Below are 18,380 nucleotides of genomic sequence, written 5' to 3'. Positions count from 1 at the left end.
AATGTTATTTGTCAACGTTTTTTACAGTATTGAAATCACTTTTTGCCAGCTTCATCAACAATTTCGTCTCATTTTATATAAGTTGGACTTTACTATGTAGTTAAGGTTTATTAATAATTTTTATAAAATGCACTTATTGCGTACATACACGTTTTTAAATCATACTTTTTTTTTTAAATCCCTATGTAGTTACATCTGTAATTACATTCATAATAACATCGATCCATCCCTTACACCTTTAACCTACCCGTAACAACAAACCTGTCCCTTAACTTAACCACATCTCTTCTAAACAGCAGAAAAGAGTAATTTTACAGAGTAAAAAAATACTTAAATTTACAGTGTAATTTTATTTTTAAATACAAACAGGAAATGCAAAAAGGTCGAATAAAGTTTAGCCAATTTAAAGTTTGCAAGCTAACAGTTAGCACTGAGCTCATTTTTGAGTCTTATTTTGCTACAAGAATGTAAAACACTATTGTTAGTCAACCAGTCTAAACATCATACCACAGATGGAAAAAAAGAAACTTCTCCGTTTAACTTTTGTATAACTTACGTTTTTTTCCTCTATAAACAGTATGCATAAATTTGGACAAAAAGGCAATATAATTTTTTTTTTCTTGAAATTGCATGATTTTGAGAATGTTGTACATATTCTTTATGAAGAAATTATGGGCGAATCTGTAATTGATGTTTCTGTGTCTGACACAACGCCTCTAAAACCGTGCGTAAGAGAACGACTTTTAAATATGCTGTTCTTAAGGAAAACACAAACATCTTACCTTGTATGCTGAGGACTGACTGAGTTTCTTGCACTGATCTAGCTGTTGAGGAGTATATAGTGAGTTGAAGAGAGTCCTTTTTAAAATGATTCCTTCAAGACACACCTCCTCAGAAAAGCTCACAGCTGGGAAATAGAAACTTAAGAAGTTTGGAAGAAAGTAGATTGCTGTTGCTTGCTTAATGCACGGTGTGTACTGCGCCCTAAAAATAATATCTGGAATAGTATTAATACTCTATTATGCCACATAATCTCACAGTTTAATACATTTAGATTCTGAAAATAAATGTTTTGGTGTTGTTTTTGAATTATGTGACGTACATTTAAACGTTTTTGAATAAAAATAAAGGTTAACAAAAAATAAAAATTTAAAAACTAATTCAAAGTATTAATAAATACTATATAAAAGACTCCAAAATAGCAATGGTTAGACGTTGTGGACTTTAAGTCAAATGTGCGAGCGTTTCTCTATTTGTTTGCTTGTACTAATGTTTGAAATAATTATAAAAATCTTAGGGTGCAAATTTCTGAAATATCTAGCAAAATATTGGAGCAAAGCAAAAAAATGAAAATAAAAAAAATCAGGTCTGGAAATCTCACTAGAAGCCTGCGTCAGCTGCATAACTCCAGCAGAAACAAAAAATGTTTTCCTGTTTAAAAAAACAAAAAGAAAGAAAGAAGGTGGTGGTCTTCCAGAAAAACGAAACTTACTGTTTATCAACGGTTTATCTCTAAAAACAGTGCAAAATACGTAAAAGGTGGTAATTGATAATGACAAGCGTGACAGACTGTTGTTTGTTTGATCATTTCCTTTTCAAACCAGTTTTTATTACACCATCATCTGCACCATGACGACAGTCAAGAGCAACTCCGTAACACAATGATCAGAGGCCAAGAGAGGGACAACACCAACGGGACGAACAAAAAGAAGAATGACGACCAGCGGTAGAGAAGGGGAAACTCAGGGAAAGAAAAAACAATGAAGTTTTACAGTTGTACGAAGACTGCAAACGAAGAAAACTGAATCTGCAATGATCACAAACAGCAGGAAAACCGCCGTTTTTAACGGAACAGGAGGGTGACGGAGGAGATATACACATATATAAAATATCCATTAGTCTGAATCCATTCAAGGACGATGAGCTGTTCGTCTTTTGATATGAAGAAAACACGAATGCGTCGTCGCTTCCCATATCAAAACGGACAACAACAAAAACAAAAGGTAAAAATCAAAATAATTGTGCTGAACCCTCGAACTACATCAAAATTACCATCATAATTATAGCTCTAGCTGTCAGTGTCAGCATAAGAAGAATCGGTATTAATAGTATGAATATTTTACTTCATTATTAGATATATATATACACAAATATCCGCAATGTTTTTGCATTGCTGTGTTCTTGCTTCCCCCCGTCCCCACGCATGTGTTTTAAGTACACTTGAAAATAAAATGCGATTTTCCTTTTTTTGAATCACTGGAATATACAACAAACCCCAAATACGTCACTCATGATCACACACGTACACACACACTGGTTTGAGACTCCCTTGACCTCACGTGCCCGTTTGAACACACACGCACACACACACACACACACACACACACACACACACACGCACGCACGCGCACGCACACGAATACTCTCGAGCGCCTCAGTTTGTGGACAGCGTCCTTCTCGACCGTAATGCATCTGCGCCCAGGCTGAAGGGGAACCCCGACCTTAGGCGTCCCATCACAGCAACTTCTCGGTTTATAACGCCGAAGCTAAACTCCAGCAGTGCAGCTACATTAATGCTTTTACGTGGCTCTCCTGCTTAGAGCAACACAATCCCTCGAGAGCATCCACGGACCTGCTCTTCTGGAGGCTAGAACACGCTCTTAGTCATTTTAAGAGATTTTTAGCGGGTGTTAAGAAGAGTTAAGAAGATCAGAATGACGCTGACATTCTTCTCATTCCAGACAGAACGGTTGAGAGGACTCGGCTGTGATGGGATTTAAAGGAACGGTTCACGCAAAAATGAAAAGGGTGCCACCGTTCACTCGCCCTCGGGGGCCATTCAAACTCGCACGCTGCCGTTTAATTCACAGGCTGCCAAAACGACCCAAATAATCACTTAAAGGCACCGTAAAAGTAATGCACACAAATGTGCGTGTTGTGTTTCAAGTAATATGAAAAGACCGAACTTGACATTGCTAGTCACTGAAAATCTTTTCTTCCGTTAAAGCTCTGACATTCATTTGGGAAGAAAAAAAAAACTGTGTGGTTTGATGGTCATCAGCTCCAAAATGCTATTGATTCCTGCATTTTATAATTGTCATGCCAGTTTGAACAACTAAAGAATACCTCGCGTAAAACTAGGAGACAAATCGCATAGACTACTTTCATGATACTTTTTCTTTTTAATAGGCTTAATAGGTTTAATAGGCTGCCCAGGTCCAAAAAAAAGGACTGGATAATGACTGAAAAGCACAATGAAAGTGATGCATGCGACTTATATTTCGACTAATATGATTGCTGACGAAAAAGACATTATTCACTGACTATCTTCCAACTCCGCCAAAGCTCTGAAAACTTCTCTGCAAGCGGTTTCAAAAAGCCGATGGTTCTTGTCCTTAGTGTGAATGAAAAGATTGAAATTTACAGCTAATCTTCCAATCAAACCTCTGACGTTTATTCAGTTAGTTTAAAAAGAAAAAGATGCAGTCCGATGGTTTTGTCCACAAACAAATCACGTGGTAATTGGCCCTCACAGAAAACTATTGCATAAATTCAGAAGGAACATAGCTCCTCTAATCGCATACTCGAGTACTTTAATGGTACTTTTATTGTTTTTAGCCATGTTGTGCACTAAAAAAAAAAACTTGTTCTGCAAAAGAAATAAAGGTGGCGAGTAAGTCAATGACAAATCTTTCCTATTAATGCGAACCGTTCCTTTAAAATCCACAAACCATGGCAAGCTCTTAAACTACGTCTCTCACACAAACACGCTCAATGAAAAGAAAGAGCACTACAGCGCTTCTCTGAACTCATTCATACCTGCACTAATTCTCTCTCACACACACACACACACACACACGAGCAAACAGGCCTTCATATCCCCCGGATGTTTAAGAATGTGACGTCCACAGCTCGAGGAAGACGTGTGGAGCGGGAAAGGATATGTTTTCCTACTGAATCGTGAACCTTACGCTTTAACAATCCCGTGAACGCGAGGATAACAGAGAGACACACAGTGGATGGTGACCGGAGAGCGTTCCCGGATCGTTTCGGTGTCCCTTATTGTCCACTGAGTAGAGCACGGCTGGCGAAAAAGAGAACGCGCGGTATACTACGATACGGGAAAAGAGAAGGGGCGGCTGACTGAGCTTTCGTTTGTTTGTTATCTTCTGGGAAACGGGTCAGCGAGGGCATCGTGGGGCATGTGCGTGATTGGGATCAGAAGATATCCGGGCAGGAGTCCCAGTTGCTCTGCTCCTTGGTTTCCCAGTATCCTCCTCTGTAGATGTGCGTGGGCTCTCCTGTCATCGGGTCCACCTGCCTCTCGAACCACATGGGCCTGTAGTTGTCCTGATGACCACCTGAGCGAACACAACGGACACGCACATACAGAAGCAGACAGACGGTCACTTCATTAGAGAACTGAACACATGTGAGGGTGCTAGCGGCCTTTTCTACAGAGCTGTTAGAACTAGTTAAACTTAAAACAAACGCTGACTGGACTATTCGGTCTGTGCTCACACAATCAGCTACAGTGATTCAACACATCTCGCTCTCTAGATTCACACAATATGCTCATAAACAGAGAAGAGCGGCACATGGCCAGCTCGGGAGGGAGAGCAGTAAAGCAAAAAACAGTTTAGAGGTTGGCGGCATGACCAGCATTTCAGATCACAGTCCGAGCTATACGGTACCATTTTATATTATAATATATAGTAATATATGCACAATAATCTGCACAAGCCCATGAATAAAATGCTTGAAACAAGAAACGTACTTTAACCCATTTGAATATGGACTTGAAAAACAAAATTTTAATATTTGCATACAACCCATTTCACAATAAACAAATTGTCTAGAATACTGTGATTTTATTTGGTTTCTAGTATGGTTTATATTGGTGTATAAAACAATATGCCATTCCAAAAAGAGTCTATATATTATATTTCTATTTTATTTATACAGTCTATATATTAATTTTATTTCACAGTGACCTTGTTACCCATTATGTGTACTTAATAAATTCTTCCTAATTACCTGCAACTATCATTAAAATCAAACTCTCATCCTAATCCTAACCGTGTAATAGAGTTAATTTATGTAATTTGCCACTTTAATGCATAATTATACTAAATTATAATAATTACTAAAATCAACACCTAAATATTACAAGCATAATTACATAAGAACATAACGTCTAACTCTTTTTGTATATGTACAAATATCTATATACACACACATTTTTACTATTATATATCTTATTTTAATGCCATTTAATATGAGATGAAATAGATTTAATTTGCACATTTATTTTTAATGATCATTTAAAAGCACAGAAGTGCACATATCGGAAAAAAGAAAGTGTGTGAGAGGCAAGTCACGCACTAATTAAACGTGCTCGATCATACCGCCTAGCTCTAACAGATGTGAGCAATGGAGGGGCTGGAAGGGCTTTGGATGGATGTTACTTGCTTTTGACCGGAGCTCCATAAGGACCCTCCACTAGAGCGACACAGAGCAGATAAAGACAGTGAGGGTCTCATCCGTCAGCTAACAGATGCACACAGTTTAACCCTACAATTGCCATATTATATTATGTGTGTGTGTGTGTGTGTGGGTGAGTGCAGTCACTGTATAGCATAATACACAAGTGTATAATAGTGTGCAGTTTTCTGCAATAATCAGTGCATGACCTGTGTTTGCAACAGTTAGGAGAGTCATATTATGACTACATTAGCATGAATTATGGATAGGTCGCTATATAACGTATAATACGACCCCATAATACCACTCCATTGTGAACACTGGTTATGTACGCATCTCTGTGTGACATGTGCGTGGTACTTGCTTGAGTATGCCGGGGGGTGTGAGCCGTGCAGTGTTTCGGCTGCAGAAGCACACAGATGAAGACGGAGGGACGCAGGCGAAGAGAAGGAGTGAAAGAGGTGTTAGCATGCATGAGAGGAGTGAAATGAAGAAATGAAAGCCAACACTGGCTAGATAAACTACAGGAATATAGACTATGCATTCACACTGCCCACTAGTGGAAGTAAAACGTACGATGCAATGATTAATTCAAATAATAGTCTTCTGGCTTCTACTGAACAGTGTTTTCACGCCTCAAGAAAGCGAACTAGGAACGAGTTGGATGGTTTATAAGTGCTGTATTTTTGACTCTAGCAATTACTTTAATATTGAAGACGTGAATGCAGCAAAGCACAACCAGTAAAGAAACCTTCGGGGGTGAAACCGAACTCAGGACAGGACTAAGCGATCAAAGCAAGTGTGAATATTGACTCTACACTACGCTAAGCAGCTATAGCAGGTGTTGATTCTGCTACTTGCTTGATAGTGAAAGATCGGAGGAGGTTTCATCTGTGTCAGCTGATGAGGGACAGACAGATGGGAAGTGAAGATGATTAGTTAGTAGACGTGAGAGACTGATTAGGAGAGAGGGATGGGATGGTACTTGCTTTTGTAAGTGGTCTCAGAGGGCTCACTGGCAATCTCGACTTCTTCAGCTGATCAGAGTTGAGAGACGAGCAGCCAAAAATTAAAAAGGGGGATGCAAATTAAAGACAAAAACAAAGAAAGAATACAATGAGTGAATGGCATAATGGAGGTGGGGAAAGTGATCCTGGATATTAAAGGCAAAGTTCACCCCAAAATAAAAATCCTGTCATCTTTTACCTTTATTCGTTCTAAAACGACCAATGTATTACAAAACTGGTGTACTGCTACTTTTATCATTTGTCATTTTGCAGCCAGTGTTTTCAACTGAAAAATAACAAAAAACATTACATATTAGCTATTTGCCTAAGCGAAATTTCTCATTTTGTTTAGTTAAGTACTGAAGTAACTAAAACTAAAAGGAAAAAATTACAAAAATAAAAATAAATAATAATAATAATAATAATAATTTATACTTTAGTAATATAAAATATGAAATAATATAATATAAAATAATATTTTTATATTATAGGAAATAAAAAAATTACTGCTCAAAGTACGCTTCACTGATTATGCAGAAAAGCTTAATTCAAGAAAATTTGGGATGACAAAATGTTCATTTTTAGGTGAACTATTTCTTTAATGTCATGCAAATAAGCACTACTACGGTGTCTGAATGTCTGCTTGAGTCTGTGAGATGGAAGAAAACGCTGAACACGACAATTAAAAACAGAAAAGAACAGGAAGTAGAACAGGAGTACTTGCTTTTTAGAGGCGAGTCAGATATGGAGTCCTCAATGAGAGCTTGAGGGAAAGACAGAGACAGACAGACAGGAGTGAACGAGAGACGCCGAGGCGGCGGAGGAAACGAGGAGAGACGAGCAGAATGACACGTAGAAGGACACTCTACCCCCGTCCGCTGGCTCCTTACCTTCTTCTGTAGGGTCGGCGGCGCGGTTGGCCTCTCGCTCTCTCTCTCGGCGGGCGGTGCGCTGCTTCTCCTCCAGTCTCTGTTTCTCAGCGTTGGCCTCCTCCCAGCGGCCCTGCTCCATCAGACGCTGATCCGGCCTCCTCCTGCTATCCGTGGGAGCAACGCCCTCCTCCTGTTCGTTCAATGTCAACGCCAGGGTCGAGAAGTAGTACATGTTTTCTGCACCTTCCCTACAAAAGCACAGAGAGAGGAAGGCCAGGAATCAAAGAGGGATTTCAATCGAATTTACACGAGTATCTATTACACTGGATCTGCCAGAAAAGAAAAAGAAAAAAAACACTACATGCTAAATACACTATTCACTAAAAAAGCCATGGCTCCAACTACTCATGAAGATTGATTAATGTCATGAATGTATTGAAAGGTTCAGTACAAGTTAAACTGATTTGTGGCATAATCTTGGTAACCAATGAAGAATTGATGATTTAGGGTTTTAGGTTATGTTGTCATATAACAAAGTTATCAAATGTTATGTAAAGTGTGCTTGTTTTAACTCTCAGTGCTCATGATTTGTAGCTGCACGAATGAAACAAAGAGCATTGTAACATATGCAGAGTGGCCCAATTCACTTCTACTGTTACTGCTACAGTCCTTTTTGGCTATTTTAAAGCTGACTGAGCTTAAAGTTAGGAAATACTGTACGAGTCAGGGAACATCTTACGGCAGCGGAGTCTTTCTCCACAGCTCTTTGGCTTTGAGCGTCTGATAGACGGTTTTCTGTCGCCCGTCGGCGCCGTTCTCTCCACCTCTGCTGCTCTGCATCACGCGAGAGCACTCCATCTTCTCGTCCCACGTCCCAGAGAGAACATAGTGCGCTTTCCCGTCCTTATCCGTCACCACCCCCGTGACCTACAGAGAGAGAGAGAGGCGTTGCACGAGGAGGAAGAAAGCAGACATAAATACAGAATGGGCAAAAAAAAAAGAACATGAAAAGTTGCAAAGGACGCCGGGTGAAAAAGAAAAGAAATGACACGTCCGCATTTAGGGAGAAAGACGTCAGTGGAACGGCTGCTGACTCACCTTTCTGGCCACGTCTCGGGAGAAGTAGCTGTACGGGGCGAATTTGAGATGACAGCGGTCCCCTGTTCTGTGGTTCACAACGTCTATTTCTCCCGACTGAATTCAGAGAGAAAAGGAGACACGCAGATATCACTTATGAACTAAATGAAACGCCACACATTTGTATAACTGCAGATGTAACTCACTGTAGCATAATCCACTGACACTCCATTAGTTAATTTTATATCAGACACACTAATGCTGATGATATGACATTACGTCTGAAGCAGCACGTATTCTGACCTGATCTATCCAGAGTTTCCCGACAATGATATTGTGCACGGTGGTTGTGACTTTCTTCCAGGTGTAGTGATTGTTACTCTTCTCAAAGATGCAATGAATAGAACCTGGAGCAAACAAACCAGAAATTAAAAAAGAGCTTGCATAAAAACATAAACGTAAGCTTGTGACATTCATATATACGTCGTTTAATATGAACAAAATATACTAATATAGCAATGTAGGGATTCCCAACTTTTTTTGTTCAGCCAAACTCCTTTAACTACACAATTAAAAATATCCAAATGCAATAAATATTAAATCCTATGGTATCCATTTTAAACACAGCACTGGCACACGCTTATTGTTTTTGTAATTATACAAGTTGAAAGTGCTGCTCTTAAAAAATAAATGCCAACAGTATTGTGAAACTCCAGTCAAATGTGTTTATAGTTAAGCGTCCAAAAACTATTTTATTCCGCTCTACATTGTTTCTAATGGGGCTTTTTGCATTACACTTCCCTTTTTGATTTTAAGAAAAGGAACTAAATGAGAAAAACTCTTTCCTGATTGTTTTTTTAAAACCTGAGTATTGTGATAAGGCCCAAAATAGTTTAAATAGTTACCCAGGGGCATGATGGAGAGATATTTTCCCCTGAACTTGCTGGCCAGGGCAATCTCCTGTCTCAGGGTCCAGCCTCGCTCGGAGATCGCGTGATGGGCCGCAGCCGGAGGGTGATGGCTTACCTGAAGAGGAACGGATTAATATCGAACACGGCTCGCCTCAATTCCTCTATCTCAGGATGAACAGAAGCTCACCTGCTCGCAGAGGGACCTGTAGCCGCTCTCTTGCACGCGGTCCAGCTCAAACGTCTCTCCCAGCAGAGGGTTGAAGGGTTTGCCCGTGCGGTGAACTGTAGTGGAGTAAGAGGAAACGGTGAAAGCTGCCACGTAGCACATCTGCTCCAAAGAGCTCTGGCACTTGGCGCCTCGGTCCAGCAGCTCGTAGTACTCCAGATCCTCCGAGAGACGCTGCAGCATGGACAGGGGCTCGTTGAAGTTCACCTGTAAAAAGAAAGGATGCGTTGAAAGCAAATGCAATCAATCTGGGCCGCTCGGCATTCGTGTAAAGATACGGATAGGCGTACAGGCATAGGGATTTTGGAGAGCTCTTTTCCGATACAGTTCTTCATGATGCTCCATAGATTGAGAGAGTAATTTGGTTTATCTGGGATTCGGGTCCGCCTCTTTCTCACGGGCACTACTTCCTGGGACTGTGGAGATTCTGGGTTAGATGCCAGAGACTGCTCGTCTAGCTGTGAAAGAAAAAAAAAAAAACGTGTTTAAACGTTTTTTGATATATTAGGCTTGCATACAGTGGAGATAAAATTTTTGAAATAATTAATACTATTTGTAATGTGTTTGAAAGTCACCTCTTATACTTAAAGGCTTCATTTATTTATTAACTTTTTTTAAATACAGTGAAAATAAGCACTATCATGAAAGATAATCTATTTCTATACATAGTGAAATGTAACTTATTGCTGTGATCAAAGCTGAATTTAACAATGTGTTACATGATCCTTTAGAAACCATAATAATATACAGATTTGTTTTTAAAGGGTAACAATATTTCATGACTACTACTCCTATCAAATGATTTTTGGATTAACTGCATGCACATACATACATATATACATACATATACATATACATATATATATATATATATATATACATATACACACACACACACATACATACATATGTTTGTATTTATATATACACAAAATAAATGTTTAATAGGACTATTCATAAGATCACTGATTTTACTATATTATCGGTCAAATAAATGAGCCTTAAATACTTTTTTTTTTTTTAAAACGTTAAAAGAAAAATCATAATTATCCTGTCAGTGTACATAAAATCCTTACCGACGTTGTCCCGTCGTCCATTCCCAGCTCGCTACTGATTCCGCTGACATTGCTGCCAGATCTCCTGAGAGAAATGGAAAGAGCGTATGAGAGAGCCAGAGAGCGAGAGACAGGAGGAAGGGGAAGGGAAGGCAGAGGACACACACACTTAGGTCCAGTAACACTCATATCAGAAGAGAGTTAAGGGACAGAGTGGGACGCGAGTAAACGACAGGAGCGAGGCAGTAAATACAGACCTGTGATATTTGGGGTCTGCTGGTACAGTGATAAACTCCTGAACGTCCTCGCATGCATCAAAGAATTCATTCTCCTCGTCTTCATCACTGACGTCACCCTTACCAGGAACTGGGCCTACAGAAGTATAAAATACATACAGGACATCAGTACGTCGTATCCAAACGTATGGCAAGAAATGTATTAATATTCACAATTTAAAAAATGAGGAATGCTTCGAATATCGCAAAGGTTTCACTGCAACTTTTTAACTGGCCGGCTCAAACTGTACAATTTAAACTGATTCAAAGACTCATCTGCACTACCAAAATAATATTTCGTGATTAAAATGCTGTGAAATACAACATGCATCAAGGACTCTTTTGATCAATATAAAAAAAATTATTTTCTTTTAAACTTTTATTCATTCACGACGCTGAAAAAAAAAAAAAAAAAAAAAAAAATCACTAATAGTAATTGTTTCTTAAGCAGCAAATTAGTATATTAGACTTCTGAAGGATCATGTGTTATGATACTGAAAATTCAGGTTTGCATAATAGGAATAAATTCTATTTTACATTATTGTATTTCAATATTACTGTTTTTATTGTACTCTTGATCGTATAAGTGCAGCCTCGGTGAGTAGAAGAGACGCATTCAACCCCAAACGAATGGTTGTGTGTATTCAGATACATATCTAGGTTTATGTAGTGCTACATTTGTACAACACAATGAAAAAGGTGGAATCTCATACTCGATTGCCTTGATTTAGTGAAAATTGTGTGCTGTGATTAAAAACGGATTTGTAAAACACCAGCCACTAGCTGTCTTTTCATTATTGCGTTCAACTACTAAAAGTCAATGCATTAGAAATCTGTGTTTATGTATTAGTCTTCTCTATATAATTTTGTGGCACCTTCACCTTTGCTGTCTATGGCAGGGTTGCTCTGGGATGGAGGCAGTACGGTGGCTCCTCTGAAGGCTCTCTCCAGATGGTTGTGTTGTTTGGCGAGCTGTTCCAGAGTCTCCTCCAGACGCACTCTCTGCTCTCTCTCGGCCTGCAGGGCTTTCTGCCAGCGCTTACTGTGAGCCTGAGCCAACGCCAGGAAGTCCCGGCAGGCCTGAGTGTCAGATTATTAAAGCATCGTTAACAGTACATTTAACTGCAGCTTCTGTGTGCTAAACAGACGACCGGCGAATGTGGAAGCCGGCTGAAGCAAATGTTTCGCTCTGCAATCTTACGTTGATCATGGCGTTGGAGGTGATGCGGAAGAGAGTGGCTCGCTCCGTCACCTGCCGAATCTTTTCGCTCGTCTCTCCTCCCAGCCGAACTCCCTCCAGCTCAGACAAGGACCTGAAGGAAAGCACCAGGAACTATTTCATACGAGCAGAATCAGTAAAGTCAGGCTGCATCTAGTGGGTTCAACTGAATAGACTAGCAAAAACACTTACATCGTCATCGCATTTCGTGCAAGACTTATCTAAAATTTGAAGACCACGTTTTGCATTCGAATATGCATTTTAAATTGAAATTCGATCAATATTCAAAATTCTCAAATTTTCTATTTTTATTTGACAGCCTAAACACAAAGTATAATGTATCTATATTTGAAGTTTATTTCAAGTGTTACTCCATTTTACTGTTCAAAAATCATGTTTTTTTTAATTATGTTATGTTTTAATTGTGTTTTATTCAGTTTTTGTTGTAATTTTTAAACTAGTCAAAAAAAAAAACACAAAACACAAAATCAAATGCAGTTTGAAATAAATTAGAATGCACAATGAAAAGTTTTTTGAGAATTGTTCAAAAAAATAAGAAAAAAAAAGAAACTATTACATTAAATTTAGTTAAAAGTAATGCTGAAATAAAATATTAGTTCAAACTTGTTGCCTTCGCCACTAACTTAAATAAGTACTAAAATAACAATAAAAACTTAAATAGTGAAATAAAAAAATTTATTAAAAATTAAAATGAAAAAAACTAAAACAATGAAAGCTAAATCAAAATATTAATAATATACATAATATATAAATATAATTATTTTAATTACACATAAAGTAAAATAAGTGTAATATAAAAAAAAATATATATATATATATATATATTTATTTATATTTATATTATAATTTATATATATAATTTATAATTTATAATGTATAATATATAATTTATAATTATATATATATATATATATATATATATATATATATATATATATATATATATAAATAATTTTATTTATATATATAATATCAATCAAAAATAAATAAAAAGAATTACATAATATTTTCATATTATATAAACATAGTACACACATGCCTAAAAATGTTTTCATACATTTAGCCAAAAGTGTGTCCAATTAGAGAAAGACTGACCGCTGAAGCGCAGAGCCGTGTTTGGCGATGAGGTCGTTGCAGGTGCTCAGATCCTCCACCTTGCTGCCCAGCGTCCTGAGGGTGGACTGCACCTCTGAGTTGCGTGAGCCTGCGCCCTGACCTGCCGCAGGAGGAGTGGAGTCATCCCGGAGTCATCTGATTAAAAAAAAAGAGGAACAAAACTGTGAAACAGAAACCTCGAAGCGTGCATTTTTGTGCTGTTCTCAAATGCGGTTTTCCCTTCCGACTGACCCGACTCGGCCTGCATGCGGAAAGCTTTTGCTTTGGCCAGCTCTAGAGCAGTGATCCACCGCTGCCGCTCCACCTCAGAGCTGGCCTTCAGGTGATACGTCTGCGTACCGCCATTAGAAATGACGAAATTGCACGAGTCCTCCACCGCGATGTTGGCTGTGGCCAGGTTTATGGTGCCCCGGCATGTGTGACCCATCTCCGCCTGGGTCCTGGAAGAGCAAAGGGGATGGAGACAAGACAGATGAAACACACAGTCACGGTTACATCCACAGTATGTAATGTTTCAGACATCATAATGTTAGTAAAAGGCTGGTTCTGTGAAGCTAGACAAGCGTTCGTGTGGCTCTTTTTAAACTTTGAGAGTAAAAACCTAACAAAAGCCCCACCAACAGCTGTTTTTCGGCATCTCATGCAATATTCATGAATTAGCACTGAAAGCCAAGCATTCGAAAAATGCCTTCAGGTGGAGTTTCTTTCACTCCCGAGCATTTATGTGACAGAAGATACGACGCATTAGCGCTGCTATCATAGTATCTGGTATCAGACTGGAAAAGAGCCACGAGTTTACGATCTCAGGAGATACTCGGAAAAATATTTACCTCATTGAACGTTTCTGAGCCATTCTTCCAAGTTCTTCCAAGTTTTTACAAATACAAAATGCTACATATTTAATACTGATTGCAAAATATTCAATACGCATTCATATAGTGGCAAGTTGTTGGAGAGAGCAGGGGTGTAGACAAACTTTATGAAATCTGACTTGCAGTTATGACTTCTTAACGTCAGAGCTCATGGCTTAAAAAGGTCTGTATCTAGCAGAGTTTTTATTGTTAACTAAAATTACAAACAGTTTTTGTTGAGTACTTTATAATCTGAAGTACTCTATTTACTAAAACAAATAAAAATAAAGCTTTACAAAAATGTATAATGTTTAAAGCTCAATTAAATGATTCAAATCAAATATAATAATAAAAAGCTAAATCAAATTATTAATAAATACTATAATAGTATAAAAATGATAGTAAAAATAATGTTGTATTTTTATAAAATTGAGCAGCAAAACTAAGAGAAGCTCAAACGTAAAGAGCACCAAATATATCAAATATAAACAAAGTTTTCATCTCCAACCGTAATTTGCCAACACTGATGAATCACCAGTTCCAGATTTTTTTTTTTTTTTTTAATACTCTGTGGAAAAAATGAGGCAAGACCAGTTTGGACGAGCTACGACACGGCACACGATTTAACAGAGACACAAGAGTCCTGAGCCCGTAACCCCGTGAAACTGGGAAATGTCCTGCTCGCCCTCTACGTTTCCTGATGAATCTTTAACACGCACACAACGAGAGCGACGAGAAACCACTGAGGTCTGCCTGCGGAGCAGAGGAAGTGCTGAAATCAAGCCTTAAGTCGAGCGTGTGATCCTCCTGAACAGAGATGACCTGTTAAGACGGTCACGTGACTCAGACTCGCTCGCCAATCGCGCGGAGGCGGACGAGACAATGTGCGCTTGTGTCTTTTATTTACACTGTAATGGCACGGTGGGGTTTGCCACACCCCGTGTATGATTAATGGAGATCGATTTTTTTTTTCAAATAATTATCTCGAGGCCTACTAAACCATCATGCCGATTGCATTGCGCAGAACGAGTGGGACGTTTCCATTGCATTTAGAAAGTTATTTGGTGCAAATCCTTTCAATTGTATCACATCGCAACACAAACGCAAATCAAACTGTACATGCAATGCGCCGGGCTTCTTAAGACAAGCATCCGTTACACTGATATCTCAGTTTCTACTTAAATTCAGCATTTAAAAGGTGCAGTGTAGTATCCAGGTCTTCTCTAAAGTTTGCCATATGCTTTTTAACTTAAGTAGAATATCCAGCCTCTAAGTAATAATGTTTAAGGTTAAATTAAATGCAAAGCCAAATTTAAGTAGCGTTTCAGTTTTATCATCCAATCAATTCAGGTTTTAATGTAGATACACAATACACCTTTTTTTTAAGCCTCCTTATTATCAAAAAATAACTGGCTGTGTATCTTCCACTGCAGTAAAAAAACAGCTATTTGTGAAGTCTTTTGGAAACGGGACGTTTCAATGCAAAGTCATTTTCATCTCGACTTGAATAAAGCTTTTTAATTTTTCCTCATCTGCTTTGGCGTGGCATCAACGCAGTATTTACTTAACGACGTTTACATTTCATTCCCGCACGCGAGCAACAATTGCAACATAAGCGAAGCGGTCAGAAATAAAGCGCATGCTCTCGCTAGCCGACAGCCGAGGCGTTGGACCTTGCTATTTTATTGTATATTTAAACATCAGATGACGAGGATGGATTTTGAAGAATGCGTTATCCTCTCATCTCAAACTGTTGAGCAAACAGCGAGGACACACACGAGCAAACAAACAGGCATGCGGGCGCTCCTGCACGCTCTCACGCGCAGTATTAATAATTGACAGAGCCCAGTGAGACGAATGTGGCTTCACGACCAGATCAACGCCCACTCAAATCTAATTACGTGAAACGCTATCATCTTACAGGCCGACGAACGCCAGAAGGTGTTGAGTTTTTCGCCCATTTCGGGTTATCGACATTACGTCACTTAAACTATTAAAACACTTTTGTTCTTTGAAATAAAGCTGAAACAACAAAATATAAAACTTTTCAGTTAGCGGTCAGAGCAACATTTCGATGCGTCCGCTGGTGCACTAAAGTTACTACATGCAATATAAAAAAAACTAAAATAGTGGTATTTAAAAATATGAAGTACGAAGAATCATTGAGTTTAAAATTAAATCTAAAAAAATGCTAATTTAATGTGATTAAAAACTACAATTGTGTGTATGTATATATATAAAACACTGATACATCCGGTATTGGACTGGATGGATCAGTGTTATATATAATTTATATACAATTAATTGCACATAAATTGTAAATATACTAGTTGTACCAAGCCGTATGGTTTGAATCATCCAAAAGCACAAACCATGCAGAGTTAACATGCACACATTTAAGGGTTTTGTACGATGAGTAACAGCAAAAGCGATGCTTGCCGTACCAAGAGCGTCAAGTTATTTCACTATCTAAAGCTTAGCACCTTATCAGATATTGGTGAAAGGGCCAAAGAACACTTGACAGCAACACAAAGGGTTCATTAGGCCATCAGACGTTCCTATCAGCCTTCGGGAGACCTGCTGTCTGACAGAAACAACGCCAGACAACATTTTTTTCCCCCCCGATAAACAAAAAGCGCATCACAAACTCACCTGTAATAAGAAAGCAAGCCGTTGCTCAGGACGAACCATCGCCTTTGGTATCCCTTGATGTAATTAGTCCATTTGAAGAGCCAGCCTTTATAGGTGTCCCCAGGGGCCGGGGTGGGCGCTTTGGGCTCCGACATCACAGCCCTTGGCTTCACAGTGTCTGACCGGGGGTCTGGGTGAACACAAAGGGTTAACCAGTTAGTTGACACCTTCACCTTGATTCGCACCTTGAGGCGCACGAAATGTTTACATACACACCCAAGTTGTGCCGTTCCCACCCAGACGGCATTTTGCGGTTTGTTTAGGGGGGTTGACAGCACGCTAGGTTTTAAAACACAGCCCGAATCGTCCACGTAAAGACCGAAACGCGTAACACTCGGTGGACATCGTGTCCGCGGGCTCGTTTCGCCTACGTGTCACTCCCTGAACCCGCTGCTTGACATTTACAGACGCGAATTAACACAAAACACTTTTGAGAGCGGCGTTTGACCGCAATGCATTAAAGCAAACGCACCTCTGGCTATTTTAAACTTTGTTTAGATAAACGAGGCCTTGCACGGACGAGTCGTTCTCACGCAACTACGAGCCCAAACGACGTTTTAAAAAAACAAATGTTACACATAAAGCCTCGACGTGCGGTATAACCGCTTTTAATGTTTTTAACGCAAAACCCAGTTCGCTTATACGCATGTGCGTGCGCGCAAAATGACTTTGACGGCTAATTCAGCTAACGGCTAATAAAACTGACGCGCTATCGCGAGACATGAACGCGGAAAGTCAAAAACACCGATATATCTGTAAATACAACACTTACGCGACGACAAATCAACCGTAAGCCCCCCAGAACGAGCGTTTATCCCCTAAAGGCCCTTTGGTGATTTCAGCGTGCGGGGAAATGTGTGTTAAACTGAAGCTAACTAGCCCGTGCTAACCTTCAAGCCGCGCAGAATGACAGAAATCCCGTCAATTCGCGCATAACATCGGGAGGAACCTCGGGGAAATAACGCCGGGCGAAACGACGAGACGTGGCAAATCCGAAATCCTCGGTGTTGGGATGATTTTAAAGCGTGCCGTGGGTGCCGGCCAGCTCTCACCTGATCTCTCAATGATCCCCTCTGAAGAAGGAAGTCGGTGACATGAGATCACAGGAGCGAGTTACTCCACGCAACTCGCATAAAAGTCACATTATCGCGTCTGTCCTCCTTCACACAAAACAGACAGCGTCCCGATTCCCGTCGACGGCTTTACTGAAACGATCGCGCTCGCCCGTTAATGGCGTTTTAGTCGAAACGGGGTTTGTTTTAGGTTGGAAATGAGGCGAACGTGGCTAAATATTTAAATCGACAAAGCTGCCCTAGTTACGGCGGTTTTACAAGAAGTTGATTCGTAGTAAAATCACTGCCATGCACGACTTCGAGTGATTTATTGCTTTTATAAAACGGTGCAAGCTGTATAATACGATCACAAATGTTCAATAACCGTCTGCATGTATTATTCATAATAAACGGTTCTTCCGAGTAATTTAATCCATATTCTAATTGTTGCCATGCAACGTAGCATTATTTTATTACTATTCATCTCTTTTAAGCATCTTTAATTAACGGTTATTATCGTTGT

The 18,380-nt window shown here is 39.3% G+C and overlaps 1 protein-coding gene across 1 annotated transcript; it reads right to left on the bottom strand.

Annotated features, from left to right (window-relative positions):
* Window positions 1-1,575: 1,575 nt before the first annotated feature.
* LOC122341341 (oxysterol-binding protein 1-like) lies at window positions 1,576-17,507 on the bottom strand. The gene is given in 17 exon segments (XM_043234694.1): window positions 1,576-4,361; window positions 7,382-7,611; window positions 8,103-8,290; window positions 8,462-8,557; window positions 8,744-8,847; window positions 9,346-9,466; window positions 9,539-9,784; window positions 9,868-10,035; window positions 10,654-10,714; window positions 10,890-11,004; window positions 11,789-11,987; window positions 12,109-12,220; window positions 13,243-13,387; window positions 13,390-13,398; window positions 13,495-13,703; window positions 16,767-16,935; window positions 17,022-17,507. Coding segments are annotated over 17 exon segments (2,346 nt in total). The 5' UTR covers window positions 17,053-17,507; the 3' UTR covers window positions 1,576-4,218.
* Between the last annotated feature and the right edge of the window lie 873 nt (window positions 17,508-18,380).

The sequence above is a fragment of the Puntigrus tetrazona genome, chromosome 1 (assembly GCF_018831695.1).
Source record: "Puntigrus tetrazona isolate hp1 chromosome 1, ASM1883169v1, whole genome shotgun sequence".
NCBI lineage: Eukaryota > Metazoa > Chordata > Actinopteri > Cypriniformes > Cyprinidae > Puntigrus > Puntigrus tetrazona.
Note: the sequence above shows the minus strand (reverse complement) of the source record. Positions and strands in the feature narration are given on the sequence as shown.